Raw genomic sequence first — 21,393 nt, forward strand, 5'->3', positions numbered from 1 at the left:
CTTTTTCCCAAGTCAATAGAGTCAACATAATCCTGATTAAAATCCCAGTAGTTGTTTGTGTTGATATTGAAAACTGACTCTAAAGCTTATATGGAAAAAGACCCAGAATGGCTAACACAGTATTAAAAAGGAGAGGAACAAAGCTGGAGGACTGACACCACCCAATTTTAAGTTTTACTATAAAGCTACAGTAATCAAGACAATGTTGTATTGGTGAAAGAGTAGACATATGGATCAGTGGAACAGAGAACCCAGAAATAGATCCACACAAATACAATCAACTGATTTTTAACAAAGGGGCAAAGATAATTCACTAGAGAAAGGATAGTTGTTTGAACAAATGGTGCTGAAACAACTAGACATCCACATACCAAAGAGAAAGAATATAGGCACAGACTACTTTGCACTGTTCATGGAAATTAGCTCAAAGTTGATGATAGACCTTAATGTAAAATGCAAAACTATAAAACTTCTAGATGATAATGTAGGAGAAAATGTAGGTAACCTTGGGTTTGGTAATGACTTTTTAGATATGAAGCAGAAGCATAATTCATGAAAGAAAAAATTCAAAAGTTGAACTTCATTAAAATTAAAAAGTTCTACTCTTTGAAAGACACTGTTAAGAGAATGAAAAGACAACCCAAAGACTGGGAGAAAATATTTACAAAACACATATCTGATAAAGGATTGACGGCAGGCGTGGTGGCTTATGCCTTGCAATCCCAGCACTTTGGGAGTTGGAAGTGGGAGAATCATTTGAGACCAGGAGTTCAGGACCAGCCTGGGCAACATAGTGAGAACCCATCTCTACAAGAAAAAATTAGAAAAATTAGCCAGGCATGGTGGCATGCACCTGTAGTCCTAGCTGCTCTGGAGGCTGAGACAGGAGGATTGCTTGAGCCCTGGAATTTGAAGTTGCAATGATCAATTTCAGCTTGGGCAACAGAATGAGACCCTGTCTCAAAAAACGAAAAGGGACTGGTACCAGAAATAAAGGAGTTAAAACTAAATAACAAAACAACCAGCCAAATTAAAAAATGAGCAAAGGATTTGAATAGTACTTTTCCCAAAAAAGATATAGAAATGTGCAATTAGCACACGAAAAGATGGTCAACATAGCAAATAATTTTAAATGATAAATATTATGTTATATATGTTACCTTAAAAAATACGAGCAAAAGATCTGAACAAATGCCTCACCAAAGAAGAGAATGCAGTTGGCAAATAAGCATATAAAAAGATGCTCAATATCAAATGTCATTAGGAAATTCCTAATTAAAATGAGATGCTACTACATATCAGAATAGCAAAAATCTAAAACACTGACAACTCCAAACGTTGACAAGGATGTAAAACAACAGGAACTCTTATTTATTACTGATGGGAATGCAAAGTGGTATGGCCACTTTGGAAAACAGTCCTATAGTAACTAACAGAATTGCTACCAGAACTTGACACTGCTGGCCTGCTCCTTTTCTTGTTATCATACTTCACTTTCCCAGGTATCCTTTCAGTGATATCTCTGAAAAGATAATAATGTTATTAGTGGTCATCTAAATAAATCAGAGTTAGTTTTTTTTTTTTTTTTTTTTTTTTTTACTCAGAACATGTCAATGACTAATTTCTATGGTTTTTTTTGTTTGTTTGGTTTTTGAGATGGCGATGATCTTGGCTCACTGCAGCCTCCATCTTCCAGATTCAAGTGATTCTTGTGCGTCAGCTTCCCGAGTAGCCGGGATTACAGGCATGTTCCACTACGCTTGGCTAATTTTTGTGTTTTTAGTAGAGGTAGGATTTCACCGTGTTGGCCAGGACAATCTCAAACTCCTGATCTCAGGTGATCCACCTGCCTCAACCTCCCAAACGGTTGGGATTATAGGCGTGAGCCACTGCGCCTGGTCTAATTTCTAACTTTCTATCTTAGATATATAGGTTTTAAAATTTTCTTTCTTGATTTAAATTATTCTTTTAATGGTTTTGTTAGATAAATATTTTTCATTTGCTTTCCCACTTTACTCCAAATCTGGAGCTGTTAGTATAATTAGATGGAATGAATATAAGCATATAGATGTTCATAGATCTCATAGAGGTATTTGGTTTATTAAGCATACTTGTTACTTATATTTAAGTTCAGAAGGCTAATTATTTCATATTAAAAGTTATAGGACTAATGTCCAGCAATGATGAGCTTTTTTTCATATGTTTGTTGGCTGCATAAATGTCTTTTTTTTTTTTAGAAGTATCTGTTCATATCCTTCACCCACTTTTTGATGGTTTTTTTTTTCTTGTAAATTTGTTTAAGTTCTTTGTAGATCCTAGATATTAGTCCTTTGTCAGATGGATAGACTGCAGAAATTTTCTCCCATTCTGTAGGTTGCTTGCTTACTCTAATGATAGTTTCTTTTGCTGTGCAGAAACTCTTTAGTTTAATTAGATCCCATTTGTCAACTTTGGCTTTTGTTGCCATTGCTTTTGGTGTTTTAGTCATGAAGTCTTGGCCATGCCTGTGTCCTGAATGGTATTGCCTAGGTTTTCTTCTAGGGTTTTTATGGTTCCGGGTCTTATGTTTAAGTCTTTAATCCATCTTGAGTTAATTTTTGTAGAGGGTGTAAGGAAGGGATCCAGTTTCAGTTTTCTGCGTATGCCTAGCCAGTTTTCCCAACACCATTTATTAAACAGGGAATCATTTCCCCATTGCTTGTTTTTGTTGGGTTTGTCAAAGATCAGATGGTTGTAGATGTGTGGTGTTACTACTGAGGCCTCTGTTCTGTTCTACTGGTCTGTATATCTGTTTTGGTACCAGTACTATGATCTTTTTGTTAACGTAGTCTTGTAGTATATAGTTTGCAGTCAGGTAGCATGATGCTTCCTGTTTTGTTCTTTTTGCATTGGATTGTCTTAGCTATGCAGGCTCTTTTTTTGGTTCTGTATGAAATTTAAAGTAGTTTTTTCCAATTCTGTGAGGAAAGTTAGTGGTAGCTTGATGGGGATAGCATTGAATCTGTAAATTACTTTGGGCAGTATGGCCATTTTCACAATCTTGATTCTTCCTATCCATGAGCATGGAATATTTTTCCATTTGTTTGTGTCCTCTCTTATTTCCTTGAGCAGTCATTTGTAGTTCTCCTTGAAGAGGTCCTTCACATCCCTTGTTAGTTGTATTCCTAGATATTTTATTCTCTTTGTAGCAGTTGTGAATGGGAGTTCACTCATGATTGGCTCTCTGTCTGTTATTAGTGTATAGGAATGTTGTGATTTTTGCACATTGATTTTTGTATGCTGAGACTTTCTTAAAGTTGCATATCAGTGTATCCATATCAAAACCACATTGAGATATCATCTCACGCCAGTTAGAATGGCAATCATTAAAAAGTCAGGAAACAACAGATGCTAAAGAGGATGTGGAGAAATAGGAATGCTTTTACACTATTGGTGGGAGTGTAAATTAGTTCAACCATGGTGGAAGACAGTGTGTGATTCCTCAAGGATCTAGAAACAGAAATACCATTTGACTCAGCAAGCCCATCACTGGGTATATACCCAAAGGATTATAAATCATTCCACTATAAGGACACATGCACACATATATTTATTGTGGCACTGTTCACAATAGCAAAGACTTGGAACCAACCCAAATGCTCATCAGTAACAGACTGGATAAAGAAAATGTGGCACATATACACCATGGAATACTATGTACCCATAAAAAGGGAAGAGTTCATGTCCTTTGCAGGGGCATGGATGAAGCTGGAAACTATCATTCTTCGCAAAGTAACACAGGAACAGAAAACCAAACACTGCATGTTCTCACTCGTAAGTGGGAGTTAAACAATGAGAACACATGGACACAGGGAGGGGAACATCACACACCGGGGCCTGTTTGGAGGTGGGGGGCCAACGGAAGTATAGCATTAGGAGAAATACCTAATGTAGATGATGGGTTAATGGGTGCAGCAAACCACCATGACACCGTGTATACCTGTGTAACAAACATGCAGGTGTGCACATGTATCCCAGAACTTAAAGTATAATAATAATTTTTAAAAACACACACACAAAAGATCAAAGGAAAAAAAAAAAGTTGTAAGACCTATATGGCATATTCTGATACTCGGTTGTAAAACATTTTGATGCTTTGAATACTCATGTTTACACATGCATTGATCACGTTGTCTTTTTATTAGAGAGAGAAGATTCATGAGAGATGCAAGAATATTTGTCCTCCTAAAGATACCTTTGAAAGGACTCTTTTACATACTCATGGTATGAATATGTGTTATTTATAGATAATAAAGCATAGCATAAATATTAGTGAACAAAATCTTTATTTTGATACCTTATTTCCTATGTCTGTAATTTTTATTTCTAGTAAAAGTTTTGTAATCTATGATTATAATATTTTCTAAAAACTTTTAAGAGAAAAATAGATCTGACAGTAGTATAACCCTTCAGTTCAACAAATATTGATTGAATATCTTTGTACTTGGTATGTTCCTTGTTGCTTAAAAATAGATGTGTAAGCTGGACATGATGGCATGTGCCTATAGTCCCAGCTACTTGGGAGACTAAAGTGGGAGGATTGCTTGAGCCTATGAGTCTAAGAAGAATAACTTAGTGAGACCATAAAGTAAACCTAAAGATGAGTAAAAAATACCTTTGGTCCTCAAAGAACTGCTGTTCTGAAGAAGGTTAAAGAAATAAACCAATAATTGTATCACTGTATATTAAAGAGTAAGTTCAGTGTGGTAAAGTTGTATAACATGCCTAACTTAGTGTTAGAAGCATTCCTAGAATTGACAGTGATTACATGTCTTTTAAAGTCGTTAGTTTGAAACATTTATGTGGGAGAAGGCATTCCAAGAAAAGAGAATAGTTTATACAAAGCCACAGAAAAAAGAGAGAACAGAATGGTCAAGGAACTGTTAGAATTTAATATGTTGGTTCTACTAGGAGCAAGAGATGAGACTGAAGCATAGGCAGGGGTCAGATCATGAAGAACCTTATATGCTATGGTAAGGAATTTTACTTTTTCTGAAGACACTCTAAAGCTACATAATGTTTTTAATTAGGGATGATCAGATTTATGATTATACATTTATGTGAAAACAGTTGTGGATAGTGAATTATGGGATGATGTTAAGACTAGAGGCAAGAAGACAGTTGGAGGCTACTGTGATAATACAAATGAGAAATGATATGATTCCAATAACAGTTACAATGGAAATGAAGAGGAAATTAGGCCTTTAAGAAATAACTCAGAGATTGAGACACAGGTTTTGGTGGCCAGTTGGTTGTTGGTAATGGAGCAAGATAATTCAAGGACAATTCCCAGGTTTTTTGCTTGGACAACTGGGTAGGTGACAGTACAATTCAGTGAGAGAGGCAATATTGGAGGAGGAATTTTGAGGAAGATGGAGGCAAGTTTAGTTGCAGATTTGCAGTGAAGGACATGTCTGGTTGGCAACCTGGAGTTCAGGTTGAAGATTTAGGCTGAAGATGTAGGTATGGTAGACATCATCATAAACAGGTATGCTAGACAATAGCATGGTAGTTGAATCCAAGGACATTGGGTGAGGTCGCCCAGGGAAGATGTTAATAATGATAAGAAAAACGACTGATGATGGAATGCTATTAAGCTGTCACATTTAAGGGGCAGACAGAAAATGAGATAACCTATGAAGGAGACAAAAAGTGGTCAGAGAGATAGGAAAGTCAACCAGGAGAGAATTGAACCTTAGAAATTAAAGGTAGTGAGGGTTTCAGAAAAGTAAGAACAGTTAGTTGGTCTATAATATCAGAATACTTCAGGGATAGATCCATTTGCACAATGAGAAGTCTCCTTTGTTTTGGCAATGAGGAGGTTTTAGGGGAGAGCATTTAGACTGGAATGGCAGTACCAGAAACTTCAATACTATATATTAAGGAGTTATTGTAAGAGAAACAAATGTAGACTAACAGTATTATGTCACTAAGAGATTTGAGATGATGATTATTATTTTTTGAGACAGAGTCTTACTCTCTTGCCCAGGTTGGAGTGCAATGGCACGATCTAGGCTCACTGCAACCTCCGCTTCCCGGGTCCAAGTAATTCTCTGCCTCAGCCTCCCAAGTAGCTGGGATTACAGGTGCCCGCTACCACACCTGGCTAATTTTTGTATTTTTAGTAGAAACGAGGTTTTACTATCTTGGCCATGCTGGTCTTGACCCTGTGACCCACTGGCCTCAGCCTCCCAAAGTGCTGGGATTACAGGCGTGAGCCACCACACCTAGCCAATTTGAGATTATTGACTACAGGGAAGAGAGTGGAAGTATATCTTTTCATGGCCAGGACTAGATGAGGTAAGAGAGGCATTTGACTATCCCTAAAAATGAGTGCTTTTGCATCTGAGGTCCCGCCCTTGCCTCATCTTGGCCCTGGCCCTGGGTTTTGTCTTTTTCTTTCTATATGTAAATAGATATATAGATCGACCTCTCTCTCTCTCTCTCTCTCTCTCTCCATATATATATATATGTACACATACATGTATACATACATGTGTATACATATATATGTAAATATATATTTTTAGTGGGAAAGAACTGAGCATGTTTATATACAGAGATAAGAGAGCTAGTGTAAGGGAAGAGGGTGAAGATACAGAGATAGGCAGAGTAAATTGATTAAGCAAGCTCACAGAAGAGGCAGGAGGGAATGGAGTCCAAGTGCAGAAAGGTTGGTTTTGAACAGGAGAGGGTATCTTATCTGAGTTTGGATTGGCAGGATGAAAGTAGCTTCATTTGAAGATGTGTGTATGTGATATAAACTAAGATGTCTGAGAAGAAAATTAATATGGTATAAAAAAGCAACCTTTGATCATAAGAAATTCTGGATGGAGTGATAGATACTTTAAATAGTAAAAACAGTGTTCCTACTTTATAATTTAATTCATTTTTAAAAATTAACATAGCATGCCGTATTTAATCTTAGCAAAACTTAAAAAATAGCACGGTGGTCCTCAATCTTTGGCACCAGGGACCGGTTTTTTGGAAAGCAGTTTTTCCACAGACCAAGGCATGGGGGGAGATAGTTTTGGGATGATTCAAGTGCATTACCTTTATTGTGTACTTTATTTCTACTATTATTACATTGTGATATATAATGAAATAATTCTACAACTCACCATAATGTAGAGTCAGTGGGAGCCCTGAGCTTGTTTTCCTGAAACTAGATGGTCCCATCTGGGGGAGATGGAAGACAATGACAGATCATGAGGCATTAAATTATTAGATTCTTTTTTTTTGAAACAGTCTTGCTCTATCACAGACTGGAGTGCAGTGGCGCAATCTTGGCCCACTGCAACCTCTACCTCCTGGGTTCAAGTGAATCTCCTGCCTCAGCCTCCTGAGTAGCTGGGACTACAGGCATATACCACCACGCCCAGCTAATTTTTGTATTTTTAGTAGAGACGGGGCTTTGCTTTGTTGACCAGGCTGGTCTCGAACTCCTGACTTCAGGCAATCTGGCTAATTTTTTTGTATTTTAGTAGAGACGGGGTTTCACCATGTTGAACAGGATGGTCTCGATCTCCTGACCTCATGATTCACCCACCTCGGCCTCAGAAAGTGCTGGGATTTCAAGTGTGAGCCACTGCGCCCGGCCCACATTAAATTCTTATAAGAGTGCACAACCTAGATCTCTCTCATGTGCAGTTCACATTAGGGTTTGTGCTCCTATGAGAATCTAATACCTCCACTGATCTGACAGAAGGTGGAGCTCAGACGGTCATGTGATCCATGGGGAGTGGCTGTAAATACAGATGAAGCTTTGCTTGTGACCACTGCTCACCTCCTGGTTCCTAACAGGCTGTGGATTACCAGCTGTCCGTAGCCCAGGGACTGGGGACCACTGAGATAGTATAAAGCTTTGTATGCCCAGTTAAAAAAGAATTGAGATGTATTTAGCTGTTTTATTGCTGCCATATAATTGATTACAGTTACTTGAAACATTGTTTTGTTCAGTGCTTTGCCTACTACTAGGCATAGGATAGGTGCTTAACAGATAACTTGTTGAAGTTATGAATAAACTTAAGTAGTTATTTGGATGTGACCCAAAACAATACTGAAACTGTCAAAATGTATTTTATGGAGGTAAAATGAAAACAGGTTTTAAAAATAATATTTTCGCTTCTTTTTTTAATAGATAAATCCAGGACAGATCTGGAGCAAGTACCTAAGGTAACAAAGCTTAAACGTGAGAATATTACCTTTTAATATTTGGTCTTTAATTTTGCCTTACAAAGAGCTTTCATTTGGCCTTTTTTTCTTTTTCTTTTTTATTTTTTTGACATGGCTACTTTATCTCTTCTGGGGCTGTGTTGCATCATTTTTCTTCTTTCTTTCTCTTTATTGATTTATTTATTTTGAGATGGAGTCTTGCTCCATCTCCCAGGCTAGAGTGCAGTGGTACCATCTCAGCTCACTGTAACCTCCGTCTCTTGGGTTCCAGTGATTCTTCCACCTCAGCCTCCTAAGTAGCTGGGATTACAGGTGCGTGCCACCAGCCACCTTTTATTTTTGTATTTTTTTTGTATTTTTAGTAGAGATGGGGTTTCACCATGTTGGCCAGGCTCGTCTCAAGCTCCTGACCTCAAGTGATCTGTCTGCCTTGGCCTCCCAAAGTGCTGGGATTATAGGCGTGAACCACTGTGCCTGGCCTTTTTTTTTTTTTTTTTAAATTGAAAACTGTTTTTAATTGACAAAATGACATGTATTTATGGTGTTTCTCTTTTGCATCATCAGTCTCTTTCTCATCACTGAAACCTACAAATATTTCTGAGTCTTTCCATTATAAAAATTTTTGCTGATCATTCTACCTCTTTAAATTATTAAGAGATACTTACTTTGTATGAAAAATGTTGTCAAGATGTATAATAGATGCATTTTTTTTCTGGGAAGAGTGTCAGTTACCTTCATCAGATTCTCAAATAGGTCTATGACAATTGTTCTTTAGGGTAAGAAAGAGATGAAAGACACCAAAAAGGGAAAAGGATATTATTTACATCATTTATTTGGTCCGACAAAGTAAAATTCAAACTTTATCATTTAAGGCTCATTGTTCACTTTCATGTAATCTTTACACATTCTTTACTTTAGCCAAACTTTTTTTGATGGCTCTGTGCTTTATTTGCACTGTTTCTTGATCCTGGAAGACTTTCTTCATCTTCCCATATCGAATTCTCTACAATCTTTTGCTTAAAATGACAACTTTACATCGGTACTTTCCTGTTCTTCCCAACAGAATATAATTGTCCCCTTTGCCAAATTTCTGTAACATTTTATCAGGGACTCTTCCTTCATCCTTCTGCCACCCTTTTAAGCATTTGTTCCTCTTCTTTTTTTTTTTTTTTTTTGAGACAGAGTCTCTGTCTCTGTCACTCAGACTGGAGTGCAGTGACACAATCTTGGCTCACTGCAACCTCTGCCTCCCAGGTTCAAGCAATTCTCTTACCTCAGCCTCCTGAGTAGCTGGGATTACAGGTGCCTGCTACCACACCCAGCTAATTTTTGGTAGAGACAGGATTTCACCACGTTGGCCAGGCTAGCCTGGTCTCAAACTCCTGACCTCAGGTGATCCACCCACCTGGCCTACTGAAGTGCTGGGATTACAGGTGTGAGCCACCATGCCTGGTCTCCTTATAATATTTTATATACATATTTTATCACATCCCTTGGATTGAAGATCCATGAGATTAGGATCTCTGTAATGAATTATCTTTGTTTCTCCCTCAGTGCTTAGCATCAGAAACAGTAAATATTTACTGAATTAATCAATACTTTTAGTTATAATACCAAAGCAGGGATTAGAAAATTTACTAATGTCTCTAGTTAGATTTTTTCTACCATATTCATTCTAATTTTTGTATATAGGTAAAATAATACATAAAATACAGTATATTTATATACTGTATACCATGTTTTAGTCCCTATGCTAGGTGCTAGAGATATAAAAATAAGCTATAAATCTAACCATGTAGGAACATATGGTCTGCAGGGGGAGATATGCATACTAAATAAATAATTTCTATCAAGTATGAGGTAAATAAGTATTCATGATATATTTGTGTTCAGAGATGGGAGTCATTCATGCACAAGGACACATTTGCCCTTTTGATTGGGTCATGTTCTTCAGGACGAGGTACAAGAAAAAGCATTTTAGGCCAAAAGTATGGATTTAAATATTTACATACTTTAAGAGTATGGAAGAGATTTGAATATTGCTAGAGTGTAATGGGTAAATAGTGGGAGTGACAAGATACAAAGAGGTGAGTGGGTCCAGAAAAACAATGAAGGGTTTTGGATGCCATTCTAAATAGTTAGGTCTGTGGGTCATGGGAATCCACCGAGAGTTTTAAACAGGGAAGTTAATACAGTTACACTTGACATTTTAGAGGAGTAACTCCAACAGCAGTATAGGGGATAGATTAGGGAAGGATATCAGTAAATAGCCATTTACTGTAAACCAGAGATATTGAATAGCTGAACTAGTGAATGCTGTGGAGAAACAGGAAAGCAGGGACTCCAGGGATATTTATGAAATATAACAGGTAGGTCTTATTGCCTAGCCAGTTGTGATATGTAAGGGAAAAGTAGTCTATTCATAACGTTGAATTTGTTTTGGTTTTAATATTTATTGTATGCTTAATCTAAACTAATTTCAAAACAATTATGAGCAGGAGGAAATAGAAATGTAAGTTAGAGAAATTGATATTTGGCATTTAAAAAACTATCTGGGAAATAATGTGGAAATTTTAGGGTAAGTATTATATCTGCCTTTGATATGTACCTGGTAGGACTGCATTAGTGGGTTTGATCATGTATTAATGGAATGACCATCTCCATTGGTGAAGGCAAAAAAACATTTTCTATCTTTTATGAGTATTTTAAAGTTGGTGAGATGTTATTTACATTTTTCTTATAGCTATTTGTGTAAATAACTCAGCCATTTTCACTTGCTTTTGCTATTCATACTCAAGATACATGTTAATTTTGTTTAATGATCATAATGTTAGAAGATATATTGGTTATAAAGCAAATACTTATCTAATTGAAGGAAATGCATTTTTTAATAGATTTTTATGAAACCAGATTTTGCCTTGGATGATTCCTTAACTTTTAATTCAGTTTTACCATGGTCTCATTTTAATACTGCTGGTGGAAAAGGAAATCGTGATGCAGCTTCCTCAAAGTTGCTTCAAGAAAAGGTAATTTCTCTTTGACTTTTTCCATGTAGGAAACTATTCTAGTTAAATGGTACTGTTTGCATGGGTTCAGATTTAGTTATTTAGTAAGTTCTACATTTAAATCCATTTTTGTTGTTACTGATAACTGTAAGCCTCCCAATCTTAACTAATAAACTAACAGCATTTTGGTTCAATGGAACACAAGCTGTGCAGATGAACAAGGAAAAACTATTTGAGTGCTTCTTACCTGAAAGGGTAGTTGATGGAATTTTAATTGAAAGGATGTATTAGTCTACACAATAAATTGCTTTGCATATAACCCAGATGTTTTATTTACATATTGGCTAATTTTATAAGAATGATTTAAAGCACATAAAACCAATTTTTTCCAAGGTACTGTTTTTCTTCATTTTCACATCGTAAGGATTATTTTGAGACAAAAATATCTTAGTTAAAGAAATACAGTATTTTTATTGTTTTTGTAGCTTTGCAAAGCCTAGTCTTTTACATGTTATTAGCCAGCAGTTCTTTACATTTTACAGTGTTCTGTAGTCTAGAAGTCAATACCTTGAAAGTCATTTAATATTCAGAGTTTTAGGTAAAATTTACTTACAAATCTTCTAAAGACATTTGATCTGTTCTTTCTTAGCATTCAGTTTAGAGCTCTTCTAAAACTGATGATGGTACTTAAAATGAGCAGTGGTGACTTTGTTTTACTTTAGTGATATCCCCTGGCAATCTGAAAGCTTGTGTCAGGAAGACATCAATAAATTAGGTCTAGTCCTCGTCAGAAACTGAAGACAAGACTAGCTTGGGGAGGAGAGAGGAAGAAATGTGGGGAAAGAGTCATGAGTATTCTTTTTCTCACAATTGAAAATCAAAATGAGCTGACTTTTTCCTTTGCCAACATTTTCACCTATAAAAAGGTTTTTTTCCATGTGTAAGAACAAATTTTTATAAATCTGACGAAAACCGTGGGGTTAGAGACACAGGCTTGCTCAAGACACAGGCTTTCATATTCTAAGTATATCCCCTATAGAATAATACCTTAAAAAGAGAAAAACAGCGAAAGCCAGTAAAAGTCCCATCAATCTATACAGATGCTTTTTTTTTTTTTTTTTTTTTTGAGACAAAGTCTCACTCTGTCGCCCAGGCTGGAGTGCAGTGGCGCGATCTTGGCTCATTGCGTCCTCTACTTTTCAGATTCAAGGGCAACCTCTGCTTCCTGGGTTCAAGCCATTCTCCTGCCTTAGCCTCCCGAGTAGCTGGGATTACAGGTGCTTGCCACCAAGCCCAGCTAATTTTTCTATGTTTAGTAGAGACAGGGTTTCACCATATTAGCCCGGCTAGTCTCAAACTCCTGACCTTGTGATCTGTCTGCCTCGGCCTCTCAAAGTGCTAGGATTACAGGTGTGAGCCACCGTGCCTGGCCCTGCAGATACTTTTAATACAGATAATTTAAAAATTATTTCCTTTATATCATTTTAATAGGAAATAAACTATAAAAATGTTGTGCCTTGAAAAGAGTAAATCAGTGGATTATTGAAAATTCAAAACTTTTTAACGCAAATGAAACGCTCAATGTTTAAAGTTACTAAAGTTAAGGAATTTTTTTTTATTTGTAAATTGCAGAATCAGATTAGCTATATTTACATTCTGACTCCTTTTCATTCTGCTCTGTTCTTAGAATAGGAATAGAAGACAGGATTCCAAGAGAGCACTTTCAAACTCCATTTATGATGGACAACAGCTGGTTTATCATATTTGCTTTAAAGAGCAAGGATACTATAACTAGAATTAATTTGAATTCTGTTGTCTTATGCAAAATGCTGGCTTGCAGTAAAATAAGGAGTTTGTACTGGAATGCGAATCACTGCACTGCTTACTTCATTAAGAAAGTCTGAAAAATACCAGTATGCTTAATGATGTAGTTGATTTACTTTCTAGCAAAATTCTTTATTTTATTGTTGTCCTGTTAAACAGTCCAGAGATTGTCAGCAGCATATAAATCACCTTCTGGGTAGCACTGTCCTAAAGTTATCTGTTCTCCATTTCCTATTCTGAGAATTGAGTCCATGTTACCTTGCAGTCTACTCTAGTACATTTGTGCCCATTTTGCTTTTTTAGTGAACAAATTAACAGCCATATTGAAGATGAAAGAGCAAAAAGGCATAAACTCAAGATTTAAACTGTGGAAAAATTTCTTGTTTGTAACCTATTTACATATAAGATTGTTGAAGGAGCATTATTGAAGATATAAATGATACTCTGTTTTCTTAAGGAAACAGATTTGATGACCAAATAATCTCTTCTAATCTTATGAGACCTAAATGTTGAAAGTCCATTAACCCTTTGAAACTATGAATTATTTATCCTAAGACATTCAGAGATAATGTCTGAAGTCTGAGCTGTGGGTTAAAAAATCTCAAAGTAAAAAAGTGTGTGAAGAATGGAAAGCTAATATAGTCAAAAAGGTATATGCAGTTAGAAAGGAAGAAAAGTCAAATCAGGTTTTAGAAGTCTTTATTTGAAATGTAGAAAGCATTTTAAATATATATAACCATCAAAATTCATCTTGGTAGTGCTGCTAGTAAAATATATATCAGCTAATTGATAAAGGCATTTGCTGAACTTTTAAGAGGAAAATACATTGAAAATAAACTGAATTTTACAACTTGATAAAAGAATCAGTTTTTAAATGTAAAATAAGGAGCCTGAAAAAATCCAGACTTTATTTTTAATTTGTGACTGAACCATCAATCTATCTTGGATTATTCAGCATTTTGAGGCAGAATGGAATAGTAGAAACAGCTTCAGTTTTTGAGTCAGAGAGACTTTATTCAAGTCTCTGTGTTTCCTCATCTGTAAAATGATGATAATATCTATATTTCAAGATTGTTAAAATTAGAAAAATTAGATGTGTATAAAATACCTGTGCCTAATCCATAGGAGGAGGTCAATAAATGGAAATTAGAATCATCCATTTAGTCAGATAAACAATGTGTGATATTGTTGGGGGCTAAGGAGATCATTCTCTTTCACTCTCAGATCTTAGAACATCTGAAACTAGAGTTGTAATTTGAGGTGTCTGTGGGGTACTCTTATCTTTTAGAAAGCAGTTGGTGTTTGTAAGGTGGTAATGACAGGAACAGAGGAGGAAAGTAAATCACTTTGTACTCTTTTGTCATACATTATATCTTTGGGCTGTACCTTTTATCTTCCTTCCATTTTGTTGTGCCCGATTTCAAGGATCTCACAATCAAATGATTCACACAATGGAATTTAAAGTATATGTAGAAATCTTTTATCATTTTCATAAAGTATTTATTTGGATTATCACGGAAGGTATGCTTGTAATACTTCATTTTTTTTCCTTCCTTTTTAAGCTGAGCCATTATCTGGATATTGTGGAAGTAAACATTGCTCACCAGATTTCTCTACGTTCAGAAGCATTTTTTCATGCAATGACCTCTCAACACGAGTTGCAGGACTACCTCAAGAAAACTTCCCAGGCTGTAAAAATGCTTCGAGATAAAATTGCACAGATTGATAAAGTAATGTGTGAAGGGTCACTCCACATTTTAAGACTGGCACTTACCAGAAATAATTGTGTTAAAGTGTACAATAAGCTGAAGTTAATGGCCACTGTACACCAGACTCAGCCTACAGTACAGGTGTTATTATCTACTTCTGAATTTGTTGGAGCATTGGACTTAATAGCAACAACACAAGAGGTTCTACAGCAGGAACTTCAGGGCATTCATAGTTTCCGGTATGTCCATTAAGTAAGCCATTAGAAATAATGTTAGAAATTTTTAAAGGATAAATTTTAGCCTGTAATGTTGAAAGTGTGAATGTATTCAAAGCTAAATGGATATTTTTTCTTCCAGATTGATCATCTGTTTAATAATGTTATTTGATATTTTAGTATTAGCAAAATAAAAATCGTAAGGAATAATATTTACAGAGACATTTGGATGGAGAAGCAAAATTAAAATTTCTAGCACATGAGATAAATGCAAAGCCAGTCACAACATTAAAAATAACATTTTGAAAATGTTGAAATAGCTTTGTTTCATAATGGTAGGTCAAGGTGGAGAGTATATTTAAAATTAAGTTAGTGTTAAAAGTCTCTAATAGATTTAAAATTGAATAATTATTAAAATTCATTTCTGATTTGCAGGCTGTTTTTCAAACTGCAAAAGAAATCCACATAGTGATGAAAAGACCCAGTTTCTCCTGTTATTATTTTGAAAATACTTTAGGTTTTAGATATTTTATGTGAAATAGAATCAAAGATTGAATGCTTACTTGGCAAATACAAATTCTCAAACTGTTCTAATTGTTACCTCACAGTTCATACAATTTATTTAATTTTTGTTTTCATTGACTCATAAATTTATGGTCAATAATCATGAAAAGTAATTTTAAGAAGCAGATTGGATATTTATTTATTCCCAATTGTTTATGATTTGTTGAGTTACAGAATAAAAATTTTATAATCTTACATTTATTCTGAGCCCAAGGAAGAGCTTACCTTTGTTTTCAACCTTACTTTTTTGTTTATACCTTAACTCAAAGTATAAAATATTCATCACTTAAAAATGTGTTTTTTTGTTTTTTGTTTTTTTTTTTGAGACGGTCTTGCTCTGTTGCCCAGGCCGGAGTGCAGTAGTGTGATCTCTGCTCATTGCAACCTCTGCCCCATCTCTCATCCCCTGCTAGGCTTCCTGCCCCTCACCACTAGCTCCAGCCATCCTCTCACCTCAGCCTGCTGAGTAGATGGAACCAAAAACAAGCACCACCATGCCCAGCTAATTTTTACTTTTTAAAAATTATTTTTATTTTTATTTTTTTCAAGATAGAGGCTAGCTCTGTTGCCCATGCTGGAGTGCAGTGGCACGATCTTGGCTCACTTCAACCTCTGCCTGCTGGGTTCAAGCGATTCTCCTGCCTCAGCCTCCTGAGTAACTGGAATTACAGGTGCCCACCACCAGCCCCAGCTAATTTTTGTATTTTTAGTAGAAATGGAGTTTTGCTATGTTGGCCAAGCTGGTCTTGAACTCCTGACCTCTTGATCTGCCCATCTCGGCCTCCCAGAGTGTTGGGATTACAAGCATGAGCCACCACACCTGGCCTAATGTTTACTTTTAGTAGAGATGAGGTCTCACCATGTTGCCCAGGATGGTCTCGAACTCTTAAACTCAAGGCATCTGCCTTCCTTGACCTCCCAGAGTACTGAGATTACAGGCATGAGCCACCGTGCTCAGCCAAAAATGTGTATTATTTTTAAAAAGACTTTCAGATGTTCTGATTGTCTACATTTTGCTCAATATATTTCTATTTTTTTAGAATCACATATGTGTAAAGAATGTTATTTCTTTATGTAAAACATTTCTGTAAAGTTTTCTATCAAATGTCTTTTCCAATATGTTTATAACTTTAAAAATTTGGTATCAGAACTTGAGTCAACTTCTAATAAACATATAGCAAATAATTTTCAAAAAAATACTCTAAAAAATATTTTTATATTCAAGGAAGAATACTGAATCATACTTGAAGTAGTTTAAGATTGGTTATTACGGCCCCATTCTTTTGTTTGCTGTTTGTTTTAAATTTCTGTCAAATCCTATATGATGATTTACTTTATTGACTTTATCTTTCCTTTTACTAAAGGTTGTTAGATATCAACATTTGTAACTTTCTTGTATAGCTTCACAGATATTTTTAAGGCCATTTAACTTTAGAAGCATAAGAATTCGTTTTGGATGCTTTACAGATTGATTTTTAGCCAGAAAAATATGTATTAGAGGTCTCTTATGGTAACAAAAGCATTAGGTTATAAGCCGTTCTCCTTAGTTTATTAAAATAATTATACTTTCCCATTAGGAAATAAGAAATATTCTACTTGAATTTCACACTCTTTTGTCTTTTTTATATCAGAGTCCAAATTTTAGTCATTTTGTGGGTCATATACTAAGCATAGGGTCTTACTTGAAATAAGAAATCTTTCAGTAGGACAAGCAAAGGACTCTTTTGAATTAATTTGTTAATCATCTTTCCATTGCAATAAAAAAACAATAATAATCTTCCCATTTTATAGATCATAGTCCCAAGTTTTGCTTTTGGCTATAATGTTCTTTCTATTGCTTTTTAAAAATGCTCTTAAATGTATATATATGAACATATATAAATATTTAATATATGTGAATATATTACATATGTATATGTATAACATAATACCTATAGTCTTGCTTTGTCACCCATGCTGGAGTGCAATGATGTAATCATAGCTCAACTGTAGCCTTGAACTCCTGGTCTCAATTGATCCTCCTGCTCCAGCCTCCTGAGTAGCTAGGACTATAGGTCTGTGTCGCCATGCCAGGCTGATTTTTAAATTTTTGTGTAGAGCTGAGGTCTCGCTATGTTGCCCAGGCTGGTTCTATTGCTTTTAAAGGGAACTTTCATATGAAAATTTTTCAGTAATTAAATTACCACAAATGCAAATCTCTGTTTTCAAAAAAGAATTCTGCTAGTTTTATTTGGGTACCATTTTGCTGTGTACTATTAACCTAACATCACAGTATTTTTTCTAGTTGTTAGTAGCAAATAATACTTATGTATGTCTTCTTTTTTCTCATTCTTTCTGTATTTTTTGACTTTGAAATACTTTTCATGTAAACTTTTTTGGTGACTTCTGAGCTCCCAGAACACCTTATTTGTATTCTCTAATGAAATTTTACAGTCTTCTACCATGTTTTATGATTGTTTGTGTTTTTACTTTAAATCTTTCTATTGGGCTTTGAATTTAAATGTCTTGGTTAAGAGCTATGTTATATACATCTTAATACATATTTGTGAAATCTATGTATTCAGTATATTACCAAATGTATCTTGACACTTTAATTCCAGTCTTTTTTTTTCTTTTTTCCTTCCTATAATCATTGTCCCCAATTTCCCATCTATATGACTGTGATTCTTAATCCTGGCTGCATAATAAAATCTCCAGAATAGCTTTTAAAAAAGTATGCCAAACCCCACCCAAACCAATTAAATCAGACTTTCTAGAGGGTAAAGCTTGAGCATCTGTATTTTTTTGAAAGCTCTCTGGGAGATTCTAATGCGCCCTGTAATTGAGAAGCCTGGTTTATAATTACTGTTGAGTACTAAACTTTTTCATGAGTTGTAGTTAAAGTGGTGGCATCTTCCTATATAAATTCGTTATTTTTAAAACAAAATTTTCAACTAATGGATCTTCCTGTCTCTATTCAAAGAGGTTTCTATTAATGGATTGGCGGTATGATGTATCTGTATAAGTTCCAAAGTTTGATTTCGTCTCTTCAGAACTTGAAGGGTAATTTTGACTCATTGCATAATTCATAATTATTATAATGATTCTTTTGTACATTTGTTGAATTTGTAAATTTTAAAAATTTTAAATGATTTTACTGCCTAAATTGTTGCAAAATTGGGCAATTTTAATTATTAGGACATAAATATTTTTAACCATTACTCATGAAATGAAATTTTTCTATATATTACCAATAAAAGTGGTAATCATTGAAACAGTATATATCGTTTATATACTAATTTAACTAAAACTGTTGCTGAAGCTAATAACATTCCATTATAACAATTATTTGATCACCCTTTGAAGGACAATTCTTACAAGATTAGACAGGATAAATGCTAGATTCTTTTTATTTAGCTGTTTTCAAAATAATGAATTGGAAACATAGCATCCTCCAAAGATAACTGATGAATTTAAAAAAATATAATAAATACATGGGTTTACATGCAAAGTATTTTAAGTTCTTTGTTTTTAAATTTTTATTAGTGTTCAAATTGACCTATTATTTGTAGGAACCTCCTCAAGTTCATTCTTGAGTCCTTTTGACATGATTTCCTGAGTAGTTATTGATGGTTTTCTTACTTTGTATTATGGAAGGATGTTCATATTATATATTTCCTACCCCAGACCTGTAATCTGCCATTTGCCTAACAAGCCCTAGTTTCTTTTAGTAGGAAATGATATTTAAAAATCCATTTTTAAATGGATTTTTAGGAGTGTTCTTGCTACTGGATTGATCATTATTTTTAGGCCTTTGTAGTGGACAGAACTGGGAAATTATTTTCTTCTTTAAGTGACTTTAAAACAGTAATTTATTCATCTCATGTGGCATATATTTTCAGGAAAAGAAGAGGAAAGAAGTCCAGTATTGTTTGAAGTAATAATATTGTTCTGAGAATAATCTGTGTATGTTGTGGGGTATCTCATGTGGGGTATGTCTTAAGGAAAAGAAGAGGAATAAAAGTCCTATATTTGTAGTAATAATATTGTTCTGAGAACAATATGTGTATGTTGTGGGATAAATGAGGAATTATGTTGGTGTCATTAGGAACCACAATTTTCAGCCTAATTTAAAGGAGATTGAAGAAGTAAAAACCATATAGTTATGAATTTAAATTGCAAGTATCAGTATGACCCCATTTTTTTCTTCCCCACAACCCCCACCATAAGTCACCATTCAAAAGTTTCAGTTTATATCTGTCCATCCATTATCTGTCTGTCTCTCATCTTAGATAAGCATTAGCCCACTGTACATATGGTTCTTCACCTTGCTGTTTTCACCTTACAGTATACTCTGGGTATTGTATAGTGCTCTACAGCATGCATTCTCAAGGGGAGATACTACCTCAAGGGGGCAAACATTGGTTCTTAAAGGGTAAAAAAAAAAAAAAATCTTAAATATAACAATGGTTTGTGACTCTCCAAAGGGCCACAGTACATAAACAGGCATATATCTGTGGCATTAAAATTTCATAGGGGTGACTGGTTGTGGTGGCTCACGCCTATAATTCCAGAACTTTGGGAGGCCAAGGCAGGTGGATCACTTGAAGTCAGGAGCTCAAAACCAGCTTGGCCAACATGGTGAAACCCTGTCTTTACTAAAAATACAGAAATTATCTGGGCGTGGTGGCGCATACCTGTATTCCTAGCTACTTGGGAGGCTGAGGCACAAGAACTGCTTGAACCTGGGAGGTGGAGGTTGCAGTGAGCTGAGATCATGCCACTGTACTCCAGCCTGGGCAACAGACTGTCTCAAAAAAAAAAAAAAAAAAAAGGATTTCATAGGGTTGTGTGTGTGATTAGAAAGGCTTCTAGAGGGGAAATAATGAAAAAAAAAATACTTCTCTATAGCAGTATGTATAGATATTTATCAATTCTTTTTAAAGTATGTAATATCTATTTAAAATAAATGCATTATGATTTATTCAACCAGTTCCCCATTGGTCAGCATTTGGGTTGTTTCTGTTCCTTTACCGTTACCAGTAGTAGGGCAATTAATGTATGTTCTTTGGTATTTTTGCTCATGCGTCTTTAAGACAGATTCTAAGAAATGAGATTCTTAGGTCAAAATTCCTCTGTAATTTTGCTAGGTATTGCCAGATTCCTCTTGTGACAATGTTTTAGTTTGTGCTAGTGGATAAATTCTAAATTAGTCTACTGTAAGATATTGATGCCATTTATGAGAACCTTTTTAGTCTATTAACTATAAGAAATATAATTTTCATGTTGTAAGATGCAAACTTATTTCACTTATCAGATTTGTTTCATAATTATCACCACTCCTACTTAGCATATGTTGTGAATAAAACAAGAATAATACATCTACCCAAAAGGTCAAATGGTTTTTATTAATTTTTAAAAAATTGTGTTATATCTCATCTTTCTTGGTAAATACAGTTGCCAATATTAAGGATTTCTTTTTCAAGTAAATATAGTATAGACATATTTTATATGTTTTAAAATTTTTATTGTAATATTAAATTTAAATGTTTTAAAACTGCCCCAACAGAGTTTAAAAAAATTTTTTTTCCCCTGAGATAGAAACATATTTTCCACTGGACTATTTCACTTAAGTTTTGAAATTCTTTGGACCAACTAGATTATCTAGGTTTCTTCAGCTCATTGCTTTTATACAGCAATTTGAAAGTATGGTAAAAATCCTTTTGTATATGGAAGTACTTCATCCTTACGTTTTTCAGTCTTCGGTTTCAATGACTTTCAGTATAATGACCTGAGGGATGTTGCACAGTAACTCTATGAGAAAGACTGAATTGAGTTCCTCTGTACATATAACCCTTCAGATATTTATTTGGACCCAGAACA

General features: G+C 34.9%; 1 protein-coding gene and 1 long non-coding RNA gene across 7 annotated transcripts in view; one reads left to right on the forward strand and one right to left on the reverse strand.

The window, feature by feature from the left end:
• VPS54 (VPS54 subunit of GARP complex) overlaps positions 1-21,393 on the forward strand; it is a 123,678-nt gene that overhangs the window by 34,490 nt on the left and 67,795 nt on the right. For 5 of the 6 annotated variants that reach the window (XM_032291962.1, XM_032291965.1, XM_032291963.1 and 2 more), the window contains 4 exons: positions 4,185-4,263; positions 8,180-8,214; positions 11,109-11,240; positions 14,606-14,991. In XM_032291962.1, coding sequence (XP_032147853.1) covers positions 4,185-4,263; positions 8,180-8,214; positions 11,109-11,240; positions 14,606-14,991 — 632 coding nt within the window. Of the gene's footprint in view, positions 1-4,184; positions 4,264-4,950; positions 5,013-8,179; positions 8,215-11,108; positions 11,241-14,605; positions 14,992-21,393 lie in introns of those variants that run through there. The other variant, XM_032291967.1, reaches the window with a different exon arrangement.
• Positions 19,045-19,300, reverse strand: LOC116560545. The gene is made up of 2 exons (XR_004273012.1): positions 19,200-19,300; positions 19,045-19,089 (listed from the first exon to the last, which is right to left on the reverse strand). It is a non-coding gene; the product is annotated as an uncharacterized LOC116560545 (long non-coding RNA).

The sequence above is a fragment of the Sapajus apella genome, unplaced genomic scaffold (genome assembly GCF_009761245.1).
Source record: "Sapajus apella isolate SASKATOON/1434 unplaced genomic scaffold, GSC_monkey_1.0 scaffold26, whole genome shotgun sequence".
Classification (NCBI taxonomy): Eukaryota; Metazoa; Chordata; class Mammalia; order Primates; family Cebidae; genus Sapajus; species Sapajus apella.